The sequence below is a fragment of the Folsomia candida genome, unplaced genomic scaffold (assembly GCF_002217175.1).
Source record: "Folsomia candida strain VU population unplaced genomic scaffold, ASM221717v1 Fcan01_Sc004, whole genome shotgun sequence".
In the NCBI taxonomy this organism is placed as follows: Eukaryota; Metazoa; Arthropoda; class Collembola; order Entomobryomorpha; family Isotomidae; genus Folsomia; species Folsomia candida.
Window position 1 is genome coordinate 5,325,978 of NW_019091196.1, and position 22,792 is coordinate 5,348,769.

Genomic DNA, 22,792 nt, shown 5'->3' on the forward strand with positions numbered 1-22,792 from the left:
TTCTCGGTTTTCCATTGATAACCACACCCCCCGATAACTCAATGCCGACGGGTTTCCTTCCACCATCCCTGGTCACACTTGGACTACGTATATTTGCGGTGAGTAGTAATAAGAAATAAGAATTATTTATCGGGTGGCAGTGTTCCGGTTTACACGCCAAAAACTATTTTTGGACTGGATACCGTTCAAAAGCGTCCAAAATGGTGAAACATGAACTTGACCCCGACGCAAACAGACTCTGTCACACAATTTTCATAATACTTGTAATATGATGGGGTCAATACGACTGGGGCTATTTGTCGCGTGTCAATCTGACGGTCAATTTGACATGCCACAAGTGTCAAAAGGTTGTTCAAAAGCGTCCAACATTGGAAAATGCGACAAAATGTTGCAAGTTTATTAAACACTTTTTTTTGCAAACCAGCGCACAGATATGTAAACTCCCATTAATTTTGATCATTTTGGTGTACCAGGAAATTATCATTACCATTAGGGAGCGTCCATAAATCACGTGATCGATTTTTGGACAATTTTGACCCCCTCCCCCCCCCTTGGTGACCGGTGGTGATAATTTCGCTACCCCCTCCCCCCACCGGTCACGTGACAGGAGATGATGCTCTGTCCTGAATAACAATCTTTTTTAAATCATTAATCAAAGTAGAGCTACATTACACACATAAATATAAGGTAAGTTAATATAAGTGTAAATAACTATTTATAGATATATATATATATTTATTTAGTGCAAATAACTAGTCTATATATAACTCTCATCGCATTTCTTGGCATATACAAAAGTTGAAAAAAACTTTACTCATGTCACGTGACATCTGACCATCCCATCTACCCCCCCCCCCCCGTGATAATTGGTGACAAATTTCAGACCCCCTCCCCCCCTCTAATCGATCACGTGATTTATGGACGCTCCCTTACCACGAAATTTTGGAAAAACTTTTTACATGAGAAATTAAGCTTATCCTATGTTTTCTAATGAGAAATTCAGAAATTTTGTAAACCATGCTGTAAAAATGTTGAAATTAACGGGAGATTGCACATAGGATTATCGAAAGATTCAATAACCAAGAAAGTGTAGCATATGCCCCAGTTACTATTTGGATGTATTGAACGTCCAAAATGTAAAAAGTTAGCACAGACCATTTGCACGGATGATTTAGATTAATTAATTGGTAAAATTAGTTTAACGTTCCATTACATACGGGTTTTGAATTTATTTGTTTGCGTGTTTGAGTTCTTTAAGTGCAGATTTGATTGCATCTAAAAATCGATAATTTTTAGATTTGGGAAGGTAGGAGGGTGGAATTGTGATTTTTTTTCTTCATAAAAAAATAGAAATGAAATAGATAAAAAATGATCAGAAAAAATACATATAGTTTTATGAAATAAAATCTTCATTTTTAGAAAATTGTATGAAAATAAACAGGTTTTAAAATCGCCATTTGAACACATTACAAAAAGGAAAGTTGAGACACACAAATTTAAATTCAAAACCCACGACATGCAGTTCGCTCATACCTGTTCAAAAATTTAGTATTCATTCAAAAGTCAATCATCCCGATTTCTGAATGAAGATTGTCATTCACATTCAGTCATATTCGTTCAAATTCATTTCTTACTTCGTCCCATGTATTAAACATAGGGTGAAAAAAATGAAATGAGTGAGGAATCCTTTCATTCACAGTCATTCATCTGAAATGACGGAATCCTTCAGTCATTTTCATTCAAATCACAGGAAATTCATTTTCATTCATAATCACTCAAATGAATGAAAGTGAACAGGTATGAGTGCACCCTTAACAAAAATATTTTCTGCAATCCACTTTATTAGGAGCCAGATGAGGATGATGATCATATCACTGCTGGTGGTCATGGCTTATCAATGGATGCGGTCACCCATTTTATGAAAACCTGTTCCACTTCTAACATACAACTCTTGGATTTCGAAGGATGTGCATATCAAGATCTGCGGCCTCAAGATGAGGTCGTAAAAAACATGTGGATGACTGGAATTTCAAAAATTATGAACCCAACCCATTCCCTAAATTGAATGGAATAAGGGTAGGATGGGGACCACGCGACGACGGGGTAACGTATCCTGAGGTCAGTGTTTCGTTTCTTGTGGGTTTGCCACATTTCTTGCAGTGCAAAGTGAATTTTGAAAGAATAAAGAATTTTGAAAATAAAGTAAGGTGCAAAGTAAGAAATGCAAGAAAGGATAGGTGCAAGAAATATGCGCCATCTAGCCATCCGCCGTATGAACTATTTATAGCGGAGGGAAGTAGTTTCTCGCCCCTTGAATTTTTTTGCTAGGCAAAATATTGATTGGAAAATATTTAAGCGTGATGGATTTGATTTAAGTTTCAGCCCGCTCGCAATGTTAATCAAGTGGGCACGTGTTTTGGGCGGGCAGAAATTCCATCACGCTTAACCATTTTCCAATCAATAGCTCCGAGTAGCTATGTTCGTGCCGTTAGTGACCCAGTGTTCGGGTTTGCTACATTTCTTGCACTACAAAGAAAGAAATGCAAGAAATTAAGGTGCAAGAATCTGAAATATGCGCCATCTGGCGACGCGCCGAATGAAGTATGGCGGGGAGCGTAGGGTAGTTTCTTGCGCATTGTATTTCTTTTCTTGAAGGTTAAAAATTTTGGCTCAAAATACCTGCAAAAACACTTTCTTACCATTAACCATTATTTCAAGTGGTTACTTATCGTTTCCGAAACATTGTTTCAGATACGCAATCTGGCTTCCCTCCCAAGGTCACTGGCTCATCTCGACTTAAACGCCTATATAAATGGGGACAAATTACGCCTAATTTTGAGGCGGCATGCGCCCACGCTCAGCACTTTGGACTACGGTTTTTTAGAAAATTGGGACGCATTCAACTCCCTGCGCTTTCCCCTCCTGACAAAATTGGATGTGGAAATTTGGAAGGAATTCTCCAAATTTGGCGTCATCTTTCTAGTTAGTTTTTTTTTACTTGTGAGATAATTCACGCGCAGTGCAGTGATTAGCAATATTGGAAAATCCGTAAATTTTGCAAACTTTTACAAGGTTTTAGTACTATTTCGAAGGTAAATTAGGTTGCAAATTTTTTATAAACTTATTCAGATCTTCTCCTTAGTTTGTAAAATTATTTGACAAAACTTGCGCATTTTACCAATTACCGCGTGAATTTCCTCGTTAAACTTCACAATTTTAACATGACATAAATTATATTTGTTTTTTTTTGTTCAGGGTGGACCTCAAGCTTTCCACCGAACTTTTCCTTCGCTCTCCACCCTCGGAGTATTTACTTCCTTTGAGAAACCCGAAATTTGGGGGTATATTTTTCCGAGGGCGAATTCTTCCGGGGAACGGTTGGAATTTCGGCAGATAAAAGTTTTAAATATTTCGCTCAAAGTGGATGATAAGCAAGAAGATAACCACTGCTTGTCCCAACCCGAACTGTCCAGAATTTTGGCCGTTTTTCCATCTCTGCACACGCTACGACACATCCGAAAGAGAACGTCCGACGGGGTTTTGTTCGTTTGTAGGCATGTTCGAAGTAATGTCGTGTGGTCAACGGCAGCCAAAACGTGGCGTGGTCGGGGTGGTCAAGAATTTGTGAATGAGAATAAAAAACCATTAACGAGGTTTTTTGAGCCACGTTTGAGGTACTTATTATTGAAGTCGCATGAATCTCATGGTTTTGTCTGGTACTGAAAATAAATAACGTTCCATTGTATGCGTGTTTTTTGAGACACAAATTTTTGTGTCTCAACTTTCCCTTCTTCAAATGGTGATTTTGAAATGTGTTCATGTCCGTACGTTTTTTAAAAAATGGAGATTTTATGGAGGTTAGAGTTTTGATTTTTTTCTTCAATGAGAAAATATTCAATCTTTTTCTTAGATGAGGCTATAGTTACTGCAGCAAAAAAATCATCTAAGTAAGCAATCACTACGGTTCTGAAAAGCTTAATTTTTTCAGATCTAGGTCAATTTCCATCCGATTTTAATGAAATTAGTGTCCAGAGTCAATTATGGCAAATTAGAATTGAACTGTCGACCAGGAGGCTGGAATAGTGCCCTGTTCCTGAGATATGCAGGAAAAACACCATCGAAAATGTGTTTTATTGAGATTAGAAAAAAATGAAGGCCTTCATGCTAAATGTAAATGAGCAGAAAGTTGATACATATTTTTTATAAAAATACAAAATTAAAATCCCGAAAATCAGTTTAAAACTGAGAAAATTTTGATGGTGGTCAAAATATTGCCTCTCCCACCACCACCAAGTTTAGTTGCTAAGGCCCACCACTCAGCAATGTGATAATTACGAATAATAAAAGGGTACCCATTTATAAGATCGTTATGTGCTTCTGTCCGTCGGTTCGATAATTGTTAATTATTCGTAACGGATTTTGAACATGAATACAAGACCAGTTTGACATGCAACACCCCAGGAATCGTGTAGAGGAGGTCAACGGTCACATATGTCGGAACTATAATTATATAATTGCCTTTCCCAACATATGTAGTTTTGATGTTTGACCTCGTCCTCACGGTCATAAGGCCAAAAATATTGCCGGTGTTGAATTCGGGGTGAAATGTCCTTTAAAATGACACCCAATATGAAAATTAAGGTTAAGCTTAATTTTGGACCACAGCCTCTAGCGCTGTGGGGAGCGGTCCCATTAACCCTATTATCGAACTCGACCGAGATTCGTTCTGGAGATATCCTGCCCAGAGACGGACGTACGAACAAAACGATCGCAATATGCAGCTTACACTACTTAATAAATTACTTTCAATTGCGAATAAAACTATTAAATAAAAGAAACCCAAAAAAGGAAAGCTTAGATGAGACTTAAGAAGTGCGATAAAAAGTATTTAATAAATTTCTTCTCCAGTGAATGATATAGAATTTTAATATTTCCAGCATCAGCGCCCCATTTCATTCACTATCATATAAATAGATACAAATACACAATAACTATCAAATTTCAAATATGATGTAGCGAAGCATATTAAAATCATTTGCTAATTGTTCTTGTCACTAAAAAATTATGAATGCTTGCAATTATACTTTATACATAATATACAAGTCTTACCAAATAGTCGACTCCTTTCCCCAATAATATGCATACGTGAACATGTTGCTTATGTAATTTAGTATAAAATAAAATAAAGTAAAGAGAAACCCGAAGGTTGGGAGGATGTTATTTGGGGAGATATTTTTCATAGGGCGAATTCTTCCGGGGAACGGTTGGAATTTCGGCAGATAAAAGTTTTAAACATTTCGCTCAAAGTGGATGATAATCAAGAAGATAACCACTGCTTGTCCCAACCCCAACTGTCCGGAATTTTGGGCATTTTTCCATCTCTGCACACATTGAGACACATCCGAAAAAGAACGTCCGACGGGGTTTTGTTCGTTTGTCGGCATGTTCGAAGAAGCAATGTCGTGTGGTCAACGGCAGCCAAAACGTGGCGTGGTCGGGGTGGTCAAGATTTTTTGAGTGAGAATAAAAAACCATTAACTAGGTTTTTCAAGCCACGTTTGAAATACTTGTTATTGAAATCGCATGAATCTCATGGTTTTGTGTGGTTCTGAATTTGAAATTATTTCAAAATCGCAAACCCAAAATTGAAATAACATTTTTTGAGGAATTAATTTCTAAACAGATTTGTGCAAATTAATTACACAAATTATTAGCTGCAGCTTCCTTATTTAAACAAAATGCATTCAAGTCGTGATTATTAAGATTAATGAGACTAATTTTTGGAAACATGACGTTATGAAATTTCGAGTTATAATTTTGTCTAATATTTTATTTTAGCATGAAATTTTTGAAATGTATAAAATGTTAAATTTTAATGCCATATGGATAAATTTTGTTATGTGTGATGTTAATTTATATTTAGATGTAAAGAAGCTAATTTCTTCTGTGATAAATAATAACGTGTAATTGTCATGAATAGTAAGGAGAAACCGCTGAAAATTTATTTACACCAATTAACGCGAATTATCCTTGCAAACTTTATAAAATTTCAGAAAAAAATGCGAAATTTGTAGGTTTTTCAAGGCACTTTTAAACTTGAAATATCTACTTGTTCTCAAAGTCACATGAATTTCACGACTTTGTGTGGCGGACGCAGCTAACCTTTCTTTCGTGATAGCTGACTTGTCTAAACTTTACGTCCGCACTTTTCTGCTTTTCGGATTTTGTAATTTGAGATGCCTTTCCACTAATTCCCCGACTAATAATTTGATACCTTCAAGCTCCAAATCCCTATCCAATGAAACCGTTAAAACTAACGCGATGACAATCCGTTGAGCTATCCTCCGATTATGTCAATCCGTTGAAACAATCCCGTTAAATGGATAATCAGTGGACAAATGGAAACTTTTAGTAAATATTTAATCCGTTGAAAAATAGTAAAGTAATACAAAACAAATATACAAATATTGCTAAAGTACTGCTAAATTACTAGTTGTCCGTTGAAACTATATCCGCGGGTACAAACTAGGAGCTACAAGAGATGCTTACTCGACGAAGTACTACGTGTAGATGATCGCGCGGCGACTGCTCAGCTCCTTTTATACCCCTCTCCTCGACTACACTCGTTCCGCATAGGCCGGAGAGGTGGCGTCCGCTACTCAGAAGCATCGAGTAAACATACCTTTTTCACACATGTTCATACATAACCATAAACTGCATCTATACATTTATACATCTATACATCTATACAAGTTATTTACCGACTTAAAAATTCCTAATTACACACCAATTGCTATCCGCTGATTGCCAATTCCGCGGATACATCAAATAATTCTCAATTCCATATTAAGCACTACTAGCACCCCACCATCAGAAACCACATACATTCACAAAACACACCAAACACTATCGGCACACCACAATCAGAAATTACATTCATTCATAAAATAAATCGTTTAATAAACCAATTCTTAATTTATTCATTTATTGCTATCCGCTCCGCGACAACTTTGTCTGGGTTTGAATTTATGAAGTAAACCATAAATTGATGCAACACTAATAAATTTCGTATTTAAACAAAGTACAAAATTTAGCATAATATTTTGTATTTATTTATATACGAAATACAACGTCAAATTTTGAATGTGTAAATATCAACTCCAAAATTGGGTCGAAGTGCGAGGAATTGTGCAAAATTTATTTTTATTTGACGGTGGAAATTAAGAGGGTAAGAATTTAATATAGAAATTAATTAATTAAATATATATGTGAATTAATTAATTCAAAATATGTATCTGTCAATTTATTATACTTTTGCTATTTTTTACAATGCAATAAATCATGAAACAAAGAAATTAATGAAAAATAAATTCTAAATACTTACATATTCGTCGATTTTTGCTACATTTTTTCCAATTTATGCTACGATTTTAGCGAAATTTTTTATCAATCAATCAAATCATGAATTGCGAGTTTTTTTAATGTTTTGATTTTGCAAAACACTTGTCACACATTTGTTTACTTGAAATTCTTTAAGGTTCCCATGGATGACGCGTTGCCGCGTAATCTCACTCTTCGTTCGTTTGCCAATTTTTCACAATAAATTTTCTCGAAAATGAAGTTTCCAATTTTTTTCAAATCGACTTGTTTGTAGTACCAAAAATTAGCTTTAGATTAAAATATCAAAAGTTGCATTTATCTCAAAACTCATGGAGTTAATTCGATTTTAGAAATTGCATTTGAACATTTGAATACATTGGGTAGGGGCAGAGTGAGATTACGCGCCAACACGTCATCCATGGGAACCTTAAATAAACAAAATGCTAAATTTCGATGTTATTTTGATAAATTTTGACTACGTATATAGCAAAAAATTTTATTTAGGTTTTTGATAGGCGTATGACAAATATTCGACTAGAAAAATTCACGTATTCAATTGTATTTGAACTTTGTGAAATTACGAAGTTTAAAAAATTTGATAACTCGTTAATAACTCATAAATGTATTTACTTGAAATTCATTAAATAAATAGAAGGCTAAAATTTGATATCATTTTGATAAATTTTTGATCGTGTAGATAGCAGGAACATTTGTATTGAGGTTTTTAGGTCTTTAAACGCATATACGTTTGGAATTGAAAAAAGTCGAGTAAAAGCAATTTCCGCATTCAATTATAATTAAACTTTGTGAAGTTACAAAGTTCAAAATTTTTTTAAATAACAATAACTTGTCATACATTTATTTTCTTAAAATTCTGAAGTAATTTTTGAAAAAAATGCTACGTTCGATGCCATTTTGATAAATTTTGATCGTACAGGTGGTGAAAATTTATTTTAAGGTACACTTAATTTCTTTCCAAGTCCCGTCTATAAGCAATTCACGCCAATTGTAAGTAGACTTTGTGAAACTATAAAGTTTTAAAAATAATTTCTCAAAATTTTCTACTTCATGAAAGAATTTTACAAAATTACATAGTTCACTAGAGCCCGACGAAATTGTGTTAAACTTTATAAGTTCACAAAGTTTAATTACAATTACATGCATGAATTTGTTTTACTTGGATATTTGTCTAGTCAAAATGTAAAGATAGAGAAGGAATCTTAACCACTTCTCTATCAAAAAAATTACAACAATCCCTTGTTTACATGAAATTCTTAAAATAAATAAAATGCTAGATTTAGATGTCATTTTAATAATTTTTATCGTGTAGGCAGTAAAAATTTATGTTAAGGTGTCTGTATTTTCTCTCCTTGAATGACGACTAAAAGCAATTGACGCCGCATGTCCATCTGGAAAAATTGGTACGAAAAAATATATACGAAATTAATGGAAATATAAATTTCAAATATTTGTCGATTTACGTTACACTTTTTGAAATTCATTTCCGCTACTGTGGTAAATTTGGAATCCAGATTAACCTTTGTTGGTGTAAAAGTTCATTATTCGAGTTATTTATTAGGTTCAAAATTTTAAAAATTGACGAAGAGTAAATTTGTTATTTATTAGCAAAATACATTGAAAGATTTGAAATTATTAAAAATCTAAAAAATGTGATTTTTGAAAACATCCCATTTTTGATATTCGTGAAAATGATGCTGTTTTTGAATTTTAATTTTTGCAAATACATTTACATTTTTTAAATAAATAAAATGCTTATTGTTTTTAAAAATCTTGTAATTTAATTTGTTCGTTATTCACGCCGACTTTAATGTTCTCCGGAATTTTTCAACCTCAAATTATAATTCAGATTATTTCAGATTTGTTTTTGATCCAAAGGGTTTAATTTGTTTCAGTTAAAAGCAGGTAGATTTTTGTAACAAAATTTCAAAACGGTTTTTGCGCAGAAAATTTCTTTATCAGATGCCGATTATGATTTTAAATTATTATCGGATTCACTTAATACTTATAAGATGACGATGTCAGGAAACTCAAAAAGTTGAAAATTTATACACAAGCAACAAGATAAATTTCAAAAAATAACATTATTTAGCAAAATGGAAAAAACTAAATCTACATAAAAACGTAAAGTCAAGATTTGTTAAAAAAATAACTAGAATTGTTTCAAACATATTCAAAAAATAATACAAATTAGTTTACCAGTACTTAAAAAATAAAAATAAAATAAAGCAATCCACCCCAATTGTAATTAAACTTTTTGAAATTTCAAAGTTTACAAACTTTTACAATAATCTCTAATAATTTTCCATTTCGTGAATTTTTGTTAATAAAATTACCCAGTTCACCAGATTCAGGTGAATTCTTGCTTTATACGAGTTTGCAAGTTTTGTAAAATTGGTTTACCATGCTGACAGATGGGCAAAGTCTTTGCATGGAATACATAAAATGCTAAATTTCCATGTCATTTTGATAAATTTTGATTTTATAGGTTGTGAAAGCTTGTAAGGTGCCCACGGTTTTCCGTACGACAAATACCCGGCTAAAAATCAATTCACGCCAATTGTTGAAATTATCTAATTATTCCCACTTCCCGACGAATAATTTGGATGCATTTATGCACACAAAAATAAATTAAAAAAAAAGAATTTAAAAATTTTTAATTCATAAATTCATAAATTTCAAAATTTTTTGAAACAAGACTACAAAAGTTTTTTTTTTGGAATTAGTGAACTAAAAATGTATAGGTACATACATTTATCCTTATTTTCTTGGCTGGTTGAGTTTCATAAGGAATTAAACATCATCTGAATGCATTTACATATGTAAAAACAATTTTTTAAACCCAGAAAAATAAAGATTTTAAAAATTTTTAATTCTGTTAGGTATATGTATGCCTACGTAGATATGTATATGTAATTAGTTCTGAATCTGTACATCACTCCATCTTTAACTCTCCACTAATAAATACTCTCCTCTGTCTCCTCTCACTGTGTACCACTTATTTATGTATAATCATATATACATAACAATTCATCAACTCGAAAATTTCCAAATTTTTTTTGGATAAGACTATAAATTTTTTTTGTTATCTCTCTAGTTGAATTTCATATGGGCCAAAAATCAGTGTGTCCTGCAATCCATCAATCCCAAGTAGGTGCCTTCGATCCGCAGATTGGGCAGCATCGTCCCGGCGGCGTCCACCCGACGCACATGGGACAAATGGCGTTCTGACAGCCGCATCGAGGACAGCATTCGCCCGGGAAGATTGGTCCGATGCAGTGGGGACAATTGACGCCTGCGTATCACGCGATGGGCGTCAGCTTCGGGTACGGTGAAAAATACGGTGGCCTGAAATTTTGAAGGGTTTTTAGAAATCGGCACAAGTTTTTGCCACGATTTTGATAAAGTTGTTAACGTAGGACTCGATGACTCTTAGCCAAAATGGTCAAAATCAGCATATTTTAAATCATATCTGGGGATTTATATAAAAATTCTGGACGACAAATTTGTAGAATAAGTCAGTGCATCTTTTTATAAAGTGTACACCCTAGATTTTTACACTTTTTTGAAGGAGGAGACCTCAAGTTTATGAAGTCTAAAGAAAAATTGGACCTCATCAAAACCGGCGTAAAAACTAACCGTCATTCTATTAATAAACTTATTGACTTCAAATTGGTCGTGCAGAATTTTAAAATAAATCCCCAGGGCAGAGAAATGACTAAAAATGTGTTGATTTTTACAATGCGAATAATCGAGTCACAACAAGTTAAGTAGAGTTATTTCATACCAGGGAAATAATGAGGATGATGGCCTTCATAATTTTTAAATTTCCAGGAAACAAACAAAAAAGTTGATGGTTACGATTCTAGTGAAGATACGATTAACGAAACCTTTTGATTTATAAAGGTCCCAATTATTATTAAACTTGAGTGTGTGACATAACCATCGTCGTGTTTAAAAATTACGGGACAAGTAATAACTCGGGGACAAAGAACCGTATAAATTTTGCACAATGTACATGAATTTACTGGTAACACTCCCGAATTAAATAAGATTCCATTGTATTTTGTGCACATTTTCATAAATAAATGCACTCCATGATTCATTGTCCTTAAAAGAATTTGTGCAGCATGTGAAGATAAATGTATGAAAAATGGGCATAAAATGTGTCACAATTTTGGAGTAACAAGGATTTGAAATACGTTACGACAAGTAATAAGTCCTTGTTTTTTTTATTTGGTCTGTGTCCTTACTTATTGTTCTTGTTAATGAGAATGTCCCAGGACAAACGAAACGTACAAAAAACAGACGAAATGACAAGCACAAGAACACAATTTGTTTAAATTGAGAATTATGAAGAATTTATTTTTCAGGAATTTATAACGCAAGCTTTTCTTACCCTTTCTTGCATCACGAAGTTTACCAAGTTAAAATGGGAATGTTATCAAATGAGAGCAACAAAAAAATACAGAAGAAATCAAGGACAAAATTTAAGAGAAATTGAGAATTATGAAAAAAACACTTTCCAGGAATCTTGAATTTTTCCAGAAATTAATAATCGTCAAGCTCGCCGACAAAGTTTTCGCATAAATTAGCTGAACCTACTTAATATCTAAAATGCTAGATTTCGATGCCATTTCAATAAATTTTGATTGCGTAGATTGAAAAAATTTATACTAAGGTTGTTTCACTTCTTTTTTCTCTCAATTAGTCGACTAGGAATCAATTCACGCCAATTCTCGTAATTAAACTTTGTGCATTATACTGAAATTATTCCCACTTCCCGATGAATAATTTGAATGCATTTATGTAAAACAATTTTTTAAACCGAGAAAAAAATCAAAATTTTCAAAATTTTTGACTCATAAAACGCGTAAATTTGCAATTTTTTTTTAAAAAAGACTACAAAAGTTTTTCCAGAATTGGTGAATTAAAATGTGTACATGCATACTTATCTTCTTGCTTAGTTGACTTTCATAATGGATCAAAAAACAATTGGATGCATTTACATATATGAAAATAACTTTCTAAACAAGCAAAAAATTAAGATCTTCAAAATTTGTGCTCCTAAATAGGGATTGCAATCCCGGACAATTTTTTAAATCCCGGGAATGGGGAATCCCGGTTTATGCCGTACTAAATCCCGGGATTTTTTCCCGAAATTCAAAAATTACCTCATAGCTTGAAATTAGTTAAATTTAGCTATACAAAAAGGTACATAACTTTAAAAAGTACAGAATACAAGCATATTTATAATATTTACTTATGCACATACATACTTATGGTTTTTCGAGAACCGTGCATCAATAAGTATTATTATTACATACGGCCTTCTCAAAATCAAGGTAGTGCAAATTAGCAATTATATGGTGGTGTGTCAGCTTGTAAATGTAAAATTTCGGTGCAATGTGATAGTCTAATTTTCCGCCCTTTGTCTTAGGAGGGGAGCTTCACCACCTGCCCCCCTCAGATCTTGATGTGCTTTGGATATGTGGTAGTGTCCCATGAGTGTACTAAAACCCTGAAGTGGTTTGACTCCATGGCCACATGTGCGCCCGCCACACCCACTCAAAAGGATAAAAACCACAAAAGTTACCAACTTCAAAAATTCACCAAAAATCCAATTTTGTTCAGATTTTGATAAAATTTACATTTTTGTGATCCCAGATACTTGTTTGATCATATCCAGTAGCAATCTCAACTTTTTTGAAATTTTCGAGCTGATGAATTATTCGAAAAAATATCTACTGGATATGATCATACAAGTATCTGGGATCACAAAAATGTACATTTTATGAAAATCCGAGCAAAATTGTATTTTTGGTGACAGTTGAAGTACGTGAAAACAGGGCTTTTTTCGTGTTTTTTACACCTTTGAGTGGGTGTGGTGGGCGCAAATGTGGCCATGGAGTCAAACCACTTCAGGGTTTTAGTACACTCATGGGACCCTACCACATATCCAAAGGGCATCGAGATCTGTGAAGGGCAGGTGGTGATGCTCCCCTCTTTAGAGAGGTGATAAGAAAAATTTTGAAAATTTCACTCCAGAAAACTTCCATAATAATTAATCAACGATTTGCTAGCATTTTAACCTGACCTGAAATGCATAAATTTACGTTTATTATTTGGGTACTATTATAAAAAAACTACAATTGGACAATTCAAAAATTTCATGTTCAAATATATGAACTACCTCGTTCATTCAGCCTTAGATTGATCGAGTAAAATTCGAAATTATATATTTCTAACATGTTAGCTTTTTTGAGCATAACTGATTTCAGATTCGATAATTATACCGAGGGTAAGGTTTATTTCTTCCTTCAAATTTAAATCTGACATCGAAATTAAAAAATTTTAGGTTTCATTTTGTATTGCAAATTTTACTTGCGAACTATAAGATTTAGATATACATATGCTGCGACATGTAAAGAAATGTGGCTTCCCATTTTGTTTAAAGCTTTAATCTTGGAGTTGAGATTGAATTTTGACAGGTTATGCTCATCGAAACTTTTTCTTACCAATAATATAACCGAAAATTATGTAAAACCGCCACTAAAAGTCAAATATAAGGAATTTTCAATCCTGAATGACAAATTGAAAAATCCCGAAATCCCGGGATTTCAATTCTTCAAATCCCGGGATTTCGGGATCCCGTTTCCCGGGAATTCCCGGGAATAAAATCCCGAAAAATCCCGGGACTGGAACCCCTACTCCTAAATTTCCATTTTTTTCAAGATTACAAAAGTTGTGCCAAAATTGGTGGACTAAAATGGATACTTATTTTATTAATTATACTTATTTGGTACTTTTTTTTGGTTAGTTGAGTTTCATAAGGGGTCAAAAATCAGTGTGGTCCTGAAATCAGTCCATATAAAATGGTGGTTCAGGATGCGGATGTCCGCAGATTGGGCAGCATCGTCCGGGAGGCGTCCACCCCACGCACATCGGACAAGCGACGTTGTGGCAGCCGCAGCGCGGACAGCATTCGCCCGGCGGCGTGTATCCGATACACATGGGACAAGCGACGTGTGCGCATTTGCGCGGTCGAACGCTGTGGGCGTCAGTTTCGGGTACGGTGAAAAATAGGGTGGCCTGAAATTTTGAGGAGTTATTAAAATTAAAATTGCAAAATTTTTTACAGAATTTTGATGTAAATCACATACCAGAGAAAGAATGAGGATGATGGCCCTCATAATTTTAAATTTCCAGGAAACAAGGGAAAATGTTGACGGTTGGGATTCTAGTGAAGATACGATTAACGAGGCCTTTTAATTTATAAAGGTTCAAATTACTAATAAAATTGATTATGTGACATAACCTGCGTGGTGTTTAATAGTTTAAAAATTTCGGAACAATTATGCAATAATTTGGTCGAGAAGGACAAAGAATCGTATAATTTTTGTACAATGTGCATGATTTTTGCCGATGCAAGGAATAATTTGCATGGATTCTGAAATTGCCTAATTTTCTGCTGCATTGAGAAAAATTTGAGATATATAAAAACTAGTAAAATTCCCGAACTACATAAATATTCCATTGGATTTTGCGCAAATTTTCATAAATGCAACGTTATTAAAAGAAATTGAGCAGCAAGGATATATAAATGCATCAATATAAGGAGTTAAATAAGTCCTTATTTTTTATTTGGTCCGTGTCCTTATTTTAATTGTCCTTGTCATTGAGAATATTTTTATAGCCAAGGTCCCAGGACAAATGAGAGCCACAAAAAAAGAGAACAGACAAGGCAATCACAAGAATATAAAATTTAAGAAAAAAAACAGAAAATTATGAGTTCTTTTTCCAGCCAGAAATTTATTTTCACTTGAGTCAGTTAATTTTACAAAGTTTACTAATCTTAAGTTGGGGGTAATACTAAAGGTCACCAAATGAGGGCAACACAGTGAGAGCCACAAAAAACAGACAAGCACAAAATTTAAACGAAATTGATAAAAAATTACGAAAAGTTTATTTTCAAGGAATTTGAAAGTTTTTACAGAAATTTATGTTTCACTTGAACAAATTAATTTTACAACGTTTACCAAGTTGGCGTTAATCTCGGGGGCAGGAAAAGTCACCAAAAGCCACATCGAGGGCAACACTCGCCAGGAAACGTGGGTCCAGCGCACATGGCACACATGACGCCCATGCAGTGAGGTGGGCGTGGGTAAGGGCCAGGTGGTGGGAACCAGGGTCCGCCTGGGTATGGATACGGTCGCGGATAAGGTGGTGGATAAGGTCTTATCCAGAATTGCGCGTCGGTTTCATGCACGAGGAATAAAGCGGTCTGGAACGATTGAAAAATTTAGATAAGAAAAAACTTCGAAATGAAATTAAAAATTTGAAATTTTAAGTAAGGAAATTTGAATGAAAATTTGAATTATACCAGCGACAAGATAAGTACGATGGGGAGAATGGATTTCATATTTTAGTGAGATTTCCAGGAAATTTTGAAAAAATAAGAGCAAATGGTAACGAGTTAGTTTCTTAATGAAACTGGAAATTCTGGGACAGTTTTCTTTTATAAGGGTCGAATCAGTAATAAAAATACTCGAATTATTATTGCGTCCGTCAATGTCAGGATGTAAAATGCATAAAAAATAATTATGGCGAGTGACTTGAAACAATTATGATTTAAGTTAATTGACAAAAAATACTTAAATCGAGGAAATGAAGAAATCACGATTTTTTAACTTTCAAAATATGATATTTTGGTCTAAAAGAATTTTAAAAAACTAAAAAAATTAATACCTTTTCCAAATTTTGTGCAACCGAAAATGACAGCAACATGCTCAATATTTTATTCTCGTCAAAAACCAAAAGTTTATTTTAGTACAAAAATGTGTATTTAAAAATAATATTTTTAATCATCAAGTCAAACAAGTGATGATTTCAACGACGACCATTTGGTCGCAAGCAGCGTAATGTCACAAAAAATTTACGAACTCGACCAATTACAAATTGTGCATTAACCTTGGAAAAATAACATTATCCGACAAAACCTACCAATTTACAAGCTAAAATTTTGCAGGAAACTTTACAGATTTTTAATTTCTACTAGTAAGAAAGTGACAAGAGGCTAAATATTTTTACGACAGTTACGCAAATTACGTTCAATGGGGTCGTGAAACCTCGAAATATTTAAAGAATTTATGTATATTGTAGGTAGAAAATTATGTAACTTTTTTTGTATCTGATTTTTAAACTGATTATTTTGAAAGCATATTTGTGATTATTGAGGGATTGATGGTGGCGGTGGTGGTACCGATTTCCTCTGAAAATCTGGGTAGTACTCGGCCAGAAGTTCGTTGAATTTTCCATCAAAGTTCCTAAGGCGAAGAAAAGTTTCCGAATTTGACCGGCGAGCCTGGAGAAATACAAAAATGTACAAATTTAATTAAGTTTAAGACGGAAATTATTCGATAATCAATCACACCATTAAAACATCCTCGTAAGATATGAAAATTCGCTCCAACTCTTTCAACATTTCTTCAGCAGTTTCAAATTTTTCAGGCTCATTGTTTGCCAGCCGTTTTCGAACAAGGAACAAGGGCGATTGTTCGTCTTGCGGTTCCTAAAATAGGAAAACATTGTAAAGAAACATTGCGCAAAATTTGACTCTATAAATTCTTACCGCTTTAACGCCATCGACGATTAGTCGAAAATCGAAGACATTCTCCCAAACGAAAATATCTGAGAGGAATTTGCACGCTTTATAGAATTCTTTCTCGTCAGCATGAATCCCACCGGCTTCCGCGTTGCGAATATGTTTCTCCGGTTGTTTCGAGGGGTCACAGGCCTCTACACGTCCTTTGCAAAAGTTGCAGTGAAAATCTCCATCAGGAATGCCAGACAGAGACGGACTGTAACAAATACATGATAAGTAAATAAATTTACTAAAATTATGGAAATAAATAAGTTATTACATGTGACAGATGGGATGAAAAATTTTGGGACATAGGTCACAGCACAGTAAATTGTCGCCACCATCGCGACAAATTCCGCAGTAGTCGTCGTGGTCTGAATCCTCGGTGGTTTTGAGGGGATCTGTAAACGTTAGTAGTAGTGATTAGTTGAGATTTTTTCGCTAACTTGTGCCAATGTTACAGTTCAACCATAAGGCGCAAGTTATTCGAGGTAAGACAAACTCACCGAGAGACGTTTTCTGTGGCTTTTTAATCGGTGACTTTTTTCGCTCTCGCTTTTTTCTCGGTTTTAGTTGTTGTTTCTTTTCTTCCCCGCTGGAAACTTTGCTACGGATACGTTTCACCGCCTCCGGCGTGGTGAACATGTTAGGATCGAACGTTTTACGTTTTATTTCTCGCTTTCCGGGTGGACGAGGTCTGGAAGAAGGGTATAATGAAAACTTTTTAATTTTCCCCTACACAAATTAATAAAATAATTGTAATTAATTACGTTGTGTCTGACGATGATGCGGGCGACGTAACCGGAAGTGTTTTCCTGTTCCGTTTCTTCTTTTGAGCAGCGCGACTGAAAGAGTTGAGAAATTGTAAAGTTTTTTTGGAGAAAATAGTGGGAAAACTTAAACAATTGAAATTAAGTGTTGGTGAGATTCCCATCGGGTCTAAATATGTGAAAAACTAGATTCCCTCTTTTCTAAAGAAAGCCTCCGTCAAAACTGATCTAAAAAATGGCTCCATAAACATTGGGAAAAGTTTTTTCCAGAAAAAAGAAAAAAAACAATTTTCAGGACAACAGGATTTTTCGGAGTAAAAAACGAGAATACAAATTCCATTTCCCATATAATTTACAGTAATCCACGCACTCACCTAGCAAGCTTATCTTGAATGAGATCATTCTCAAAGGAAATTACATCGTCGGCGAGAAACTCATTCACGACTAGTTGTTCCTTCCTGGTTTGTTTTGCCTTCTTTAGAGGTGATGGTGTCGTCGTTGTTGAGTTAACGGGGACGGGTGGTGATCTCCACGGCAATTCGCTCTCGTCGACCTCCATCTCGTCGCCATTCTCTTCCTCGTCGACACCCTCCTCGTTCTGATACTCTTTCGCCAACTCGCCTAAAGTGTGCTCCAACTCGGTCGGTGGGAGTGGTGGTGGTGGCGGGGAGGATGCCTCCGACCGTGGCGACAGTGTCGTCGTGGCGGCGGCTTGTTGCTGACGTATATGCGGTGGCGATGGGAATTCTCTCTTTAGCGGGAACGGGATCGGAATTATGGGCCCTTGTCGACCAAGCGGTGCTACTCGTGGTGGTGGTTGAGGGGTTGGCGAGCGTGCCACGGAGGATGACGCGCCTTCGAGGGGATCTTGCCCTCCGCCCGTATCGAATTCGATATCTTGTTCTACTTCGTCTTCATCGAAGGGTCCCATTTCGGAAACCTTGTGATTAGCCCGCCCATTCGCGGAATCAAGTAATTCTTTCAATTGTCTCCTTCCCTCGATGGTATCCACGACTAAATCATGCGTTTCTTCCCCGTCTTCATCGTTATCCTCTATTTCCATGCTTCTCTGCATCATTTCATCATTGACGGAAAGTGGGTCGTCATCGTCTTCATCGTCCATGATGACTTGTTCGATTTCTAACTGGCTGCCTTCAAAGGCTCCGAGCGGTTCGACATTTGGTTTTGGACATAATCCACCCCCGGTCCGTTTGACGGCGCAGTTTCGCGGTTTCCTCGTGCTCACGGGGCGTGGAGGGGTGACCATCTCTTTCTTTAAGGGAGGGGGAAGGACGGGCCTTTGTTTTGGTGGGGTGTGCGGTAGTGGTGGAATTACTCCTTTCTGTGGGTATTGTGGTAGTGGAAGGATTCGCTGTATTTGTGGTGGTTGTGGTGGAGAGGGAAATCTGGGGGTGTGATTCAACTGAGGTCTTGGTGGTCTTGGGACAAGAAGGCGAAGTCCGGGAGGACCTGGGCGAGCCGGATAGGTTCGAATGATTCCTTGTGGTCGGAGCGTGGGTGGAGATGGTGTTCTCGTGGAGGTGAATCGTGTCGCCATTTGAGGTCGCACTTTTGGTTTTAGTTTCATCCCAGTACTCGCTTGAAGAAGGGGTGGTGGGGGTTGGTTTGAGATGACCCCGTTAGTATGGCGATATTGTTGTGGACGGTATGAGGCAGCAGCGGCGGCGACAGACGTGCTAGGAACTTGGTGGCGTAGTGGCGGTGCGGGACGTGCCATTCCGGGAGCGAGTCTTCTAATTTTCGGGACTGGGGGAAGCGGAGCAGGAGGAGTGGGCGAGATTTCGAACTGGGTTTCCATACACTGTATTATTTTCTTCCGTTCACTTACACCCATTTTTTGGAGGAGGTGAGCGTACGGTGGAACGCCGGGTCGCTTCACGTTGGGGGCGTGGGAGTAAGTTATTTTACAGAGTTTTTTTGTTTCTGGGGGGAGAAAAAGTTAAGTAAGTTGATAATAAAAAATTGAAGAACTTCTTTTCTGATTGATTACCATTTTCCATCGTTATGTATGCAGCTTTGTCCACTTTGAGATGATTCTCCATTTCGAAATAGGCACGATTAAATTTCGATAAGACTTTTAATTGGTCAGAGTGACATTTTTTGGCGAATCTGCAAAAATCCAAAGGGTAAGAAATGTTACTATACATCTAGAAAAATTCATCAAGAAATAAATAACCGACCTGTAGGCGACCAACCAGCCCTCATCCACCCCAAGGGAACCGTCGACTTCTGCCTCACTCGCCCTCTCCAACAGGGACCTGATGAGTCGAGCGTACTGAAACCCGCTCTGACTATTTCGACTGCACTCCACCTCTTTGAGACGTAGGACGCGCGACGACTCTTCAGTAATGACGCGAATGTCTGAGCGAAGCTGGTGCTCTCGCGCGAACAATTTTGATAATATTCTGCAAAAGTATAGTTGAAAAATTTTAAATTATGGTTTAACGTTGACATAGGTGACTCATCGCCTGTGACGTAACAGATGTAAAAATCTGCACATTTTTACTCATTTCTCGGCTATGGGAATGTATTTTTAAATTCCATCGGGTCATTTTGTAGAGCAGGTCAGTACCAATTTATTAAAAATATGCACTCTAGATTTTGACAAGTTTTGAAGGAGGAGAACCAATTTTTCTGAAGGCCTTCACTCTTTTTGGTTCTCCTTCAAAACTTGTCAAAATCTAGAGTGCATATTTTTAATAAATTGGTACTGACCTGCTCTACAAAATGACCCGATGGAATTTAAAAATACAATAGCCGAGAAATGAGTAAAAATGTGCAGATTTTTACATCTGTGACGTCACAGGCGATGAGTCACCTATGTCAACGTTAATTTTCACGAATAATTTATTTGCGCTAACGATATACATAGTTTAACTATGGCGCAAGTTAGAAGGGACTGAAACTTACACGGTCATCATGCATTGAACTTCTTTCGTTAAATGATCCCTTTCAGCTTTGAGCAAATGAGTGATTTTAGTTTGGGCTTCGGATTGACGTTGCTGCAGGTTCACGAGCTCTTTACTGGATAGTAAAAAAATAGGAGTTAGTAAAATATAATTTAAATTTAGTAATTTTTAAAAGTTGAATTTACGCATGCTTGTAAACTGGGCAATTTTTGAGTATCATTTGTGAAGAATTTTTTAAATGATTTGTAAACTTTGTAACTTTACAGAGATGATAATCATCCTTAAATTTACAAATTAATGAAATTATAAGAATTAATTTGAGCCAATCTCAATCAAGAATATTCCCAAGTTTTTGTAAACTTTGTTAAATTGCACAGTTTGCAGCTTTTCGTGAATCAATTTCTTACTCAATTTCCTCGCCAATTCCCTCCACATTTTTCGCCATGATTGCCAAAGCGTCCTTTAATGAGCATACGTGGCAACTAAGGTGCTCACCGCGGCACTCGTGGCACACGGGAATGTCACAGGTCACGCAGAACGCGGCGTAACAATTTGAGGGATGCAAAGGGCACTTGTGTTCTGTTTGAGTTCGTCGTCGTGGCGAATTTTTTCCAGGAGGAAATTCCTTCGCGTTGTGGTGGCTGGTTTGGACGGAAAAGGGGTGATGCTGTAAGAGAGAATTAATTAATGTTATGTAGCATAATTTTTACATTTCTGAAACAGAAATCGATATCAGAACAAAAATGGTGTAATTTTGAAATGTTTTCCAAAATGGGGCAAAAGTCTCGTACTATAAATAATTTAATGAACTAATTGTCAATTAATTAAGTAGAGATGGTTAAAAGTCAAGGTTAACGTTAACATATATGTGTACATATGTAATTAGCATAATTGACACTTATCAAATCACGAACGTAAACTTCCGAACAAAAATTACATTATTTTGAAGCTAAATATTTTCTAAAATGTGCCTTGCAAATTGCCTTATTTCAAGCTAGGTCTATTAATTGCATTACGTAATCATTACTCAATTAATTAACTAATTACCCACCTCGAAACAGTCTTCACACAATAATCTGTCACACTCCGGACAGGATGCGACCGCTTCGCCTTCTCTAATGCACAAATTACAAATTCTGACCCCTGGTCGCCTAATTGGCGCTACTTCCTCCCCCACCATGAAGTCGATAGGTTTGACCAGGATGGACTTCGTCTCCTTGTTGATCGGAATGACTCGAGAACAAATGGGGCATGACTGCGTTTCTGAAATTACAAATTTAAAAAAATGTCATATTTAATTAAATTAATTAATTAACTCATAAGTTATTATTATGTGAGTCACATAATGTGACGTACAGTTTATCCACTACAAAATTTGAAAACAAATTGTCCCATATTTTTGCAAACTTTACTTAATTACAATTAACATTTTGTTACCTAATTATTTAAACTATTTAATTATGATAAACAAACATTTAACTCACCTCCATTTTCGCTAAATACGGAATCAAAACAGTCAAGCGAGCAAACGACGTGGAAACACGGAAGCACGATAAGTTCCCGTTTTCCGTAATATTCAACATGATTTTCATGCTCTTCTTCCCAACAGACGAGACATTTCGCCCATGGAGGCCACATTGTGGTGTAGTGGAACCAACTAATTATTACTTTTAACTGGGTATGGTTAAAAAATTAATTAAATTTTAATTGAGCTTGAGAGGAAGGCGGAAAAGGAAAAAGTCGATTTTGCTGCTGCTTGCTCGTGAAAAGTTGCGCTTTTCGAGTTTCCCGCTCCTCAAGTCGTGGCTTGATGGAAATGACGAGAAATTAAAAATGGTGGACGATTTTATGTAAGAAAAATAAAATGGAGGGAGACTCCATTAATTTGCATAATTACCCCAATGGTAATAATTTATGTTGGGAAGGGGGTAATAATTAACTTGGAGGTGTAAAAATGGGTAATTTTTGGTGTGAAGTCATGCAAGAAATTCATGGAAAATTGGAAAGTTATGCCATGAATATTTCGAACTTATATAATTTCAATTTCATTA

The 22,792-nt window shown here is 35.7% G+C and overlaps 2 protein-coding genes across 2 annotated transcripts; one reads left to right on the plus strand and one right to left on the minus strand.

Moving 5' to 3' along the window:
- The first annotated feature begins 1,779 nt into the window (after positions 1–1,779).
- Positions 1,780–4,862, plus strand: LOC118435265. Its single transcript, XM_035850992.1, has 5 exons — positions 1,780–1,797; positions 1,847–1,883; positions 2,000–2,118; positions 2,752–2,982; positions 3,256–4,862. Exons 1-5 carry the CDS (start codon positions 1,780–1,782, stop codon positions 3,721–3,723), a joined length of 873 nt encoding a protein of 290 aa, XP_035706885.1. The 3' UTR covers positions 3,724–4,862.
- An 11,294-nt stretch (positions 4,863–16,156) lies between these two features.
- On the minus strand, positions 16,157–22,525 carry LOC110848745 (E3 ubiquitin-protein ligase TRIM33). The gene is made up of 13 exons (XM_022096040.2): positions 22,226–22,525; positions 21,793–22,004; positions 21,149–21,408; positions 20,743–20,856; positions 20,013–20,237; positions 19,823–19,941; positions 18,186–19,755; positions 17,812–17,886; positions 17,548–17,738; positions 17,322–17,442; positions 17,030–17,258; positions 16,832–16,969; positions 16,157–16,762 (listed from the first exon to the last, which is right to left on the minus strand). The coding sequence occupies exons 1-13, from the start codon at positions 22,377–22,379 to the stop codon at positions 16,628–16,630; spliced, it is 3,543 nt and encodes a 1,180-aa protein (XP_021951732.1). The 5' UTR covers positions 22,380–22,525; the 3' UTR covers positions 16,157–16,627.
- Between the last annotated feature and the right edge of the window lie 267 nt (positions 22,526–22,792).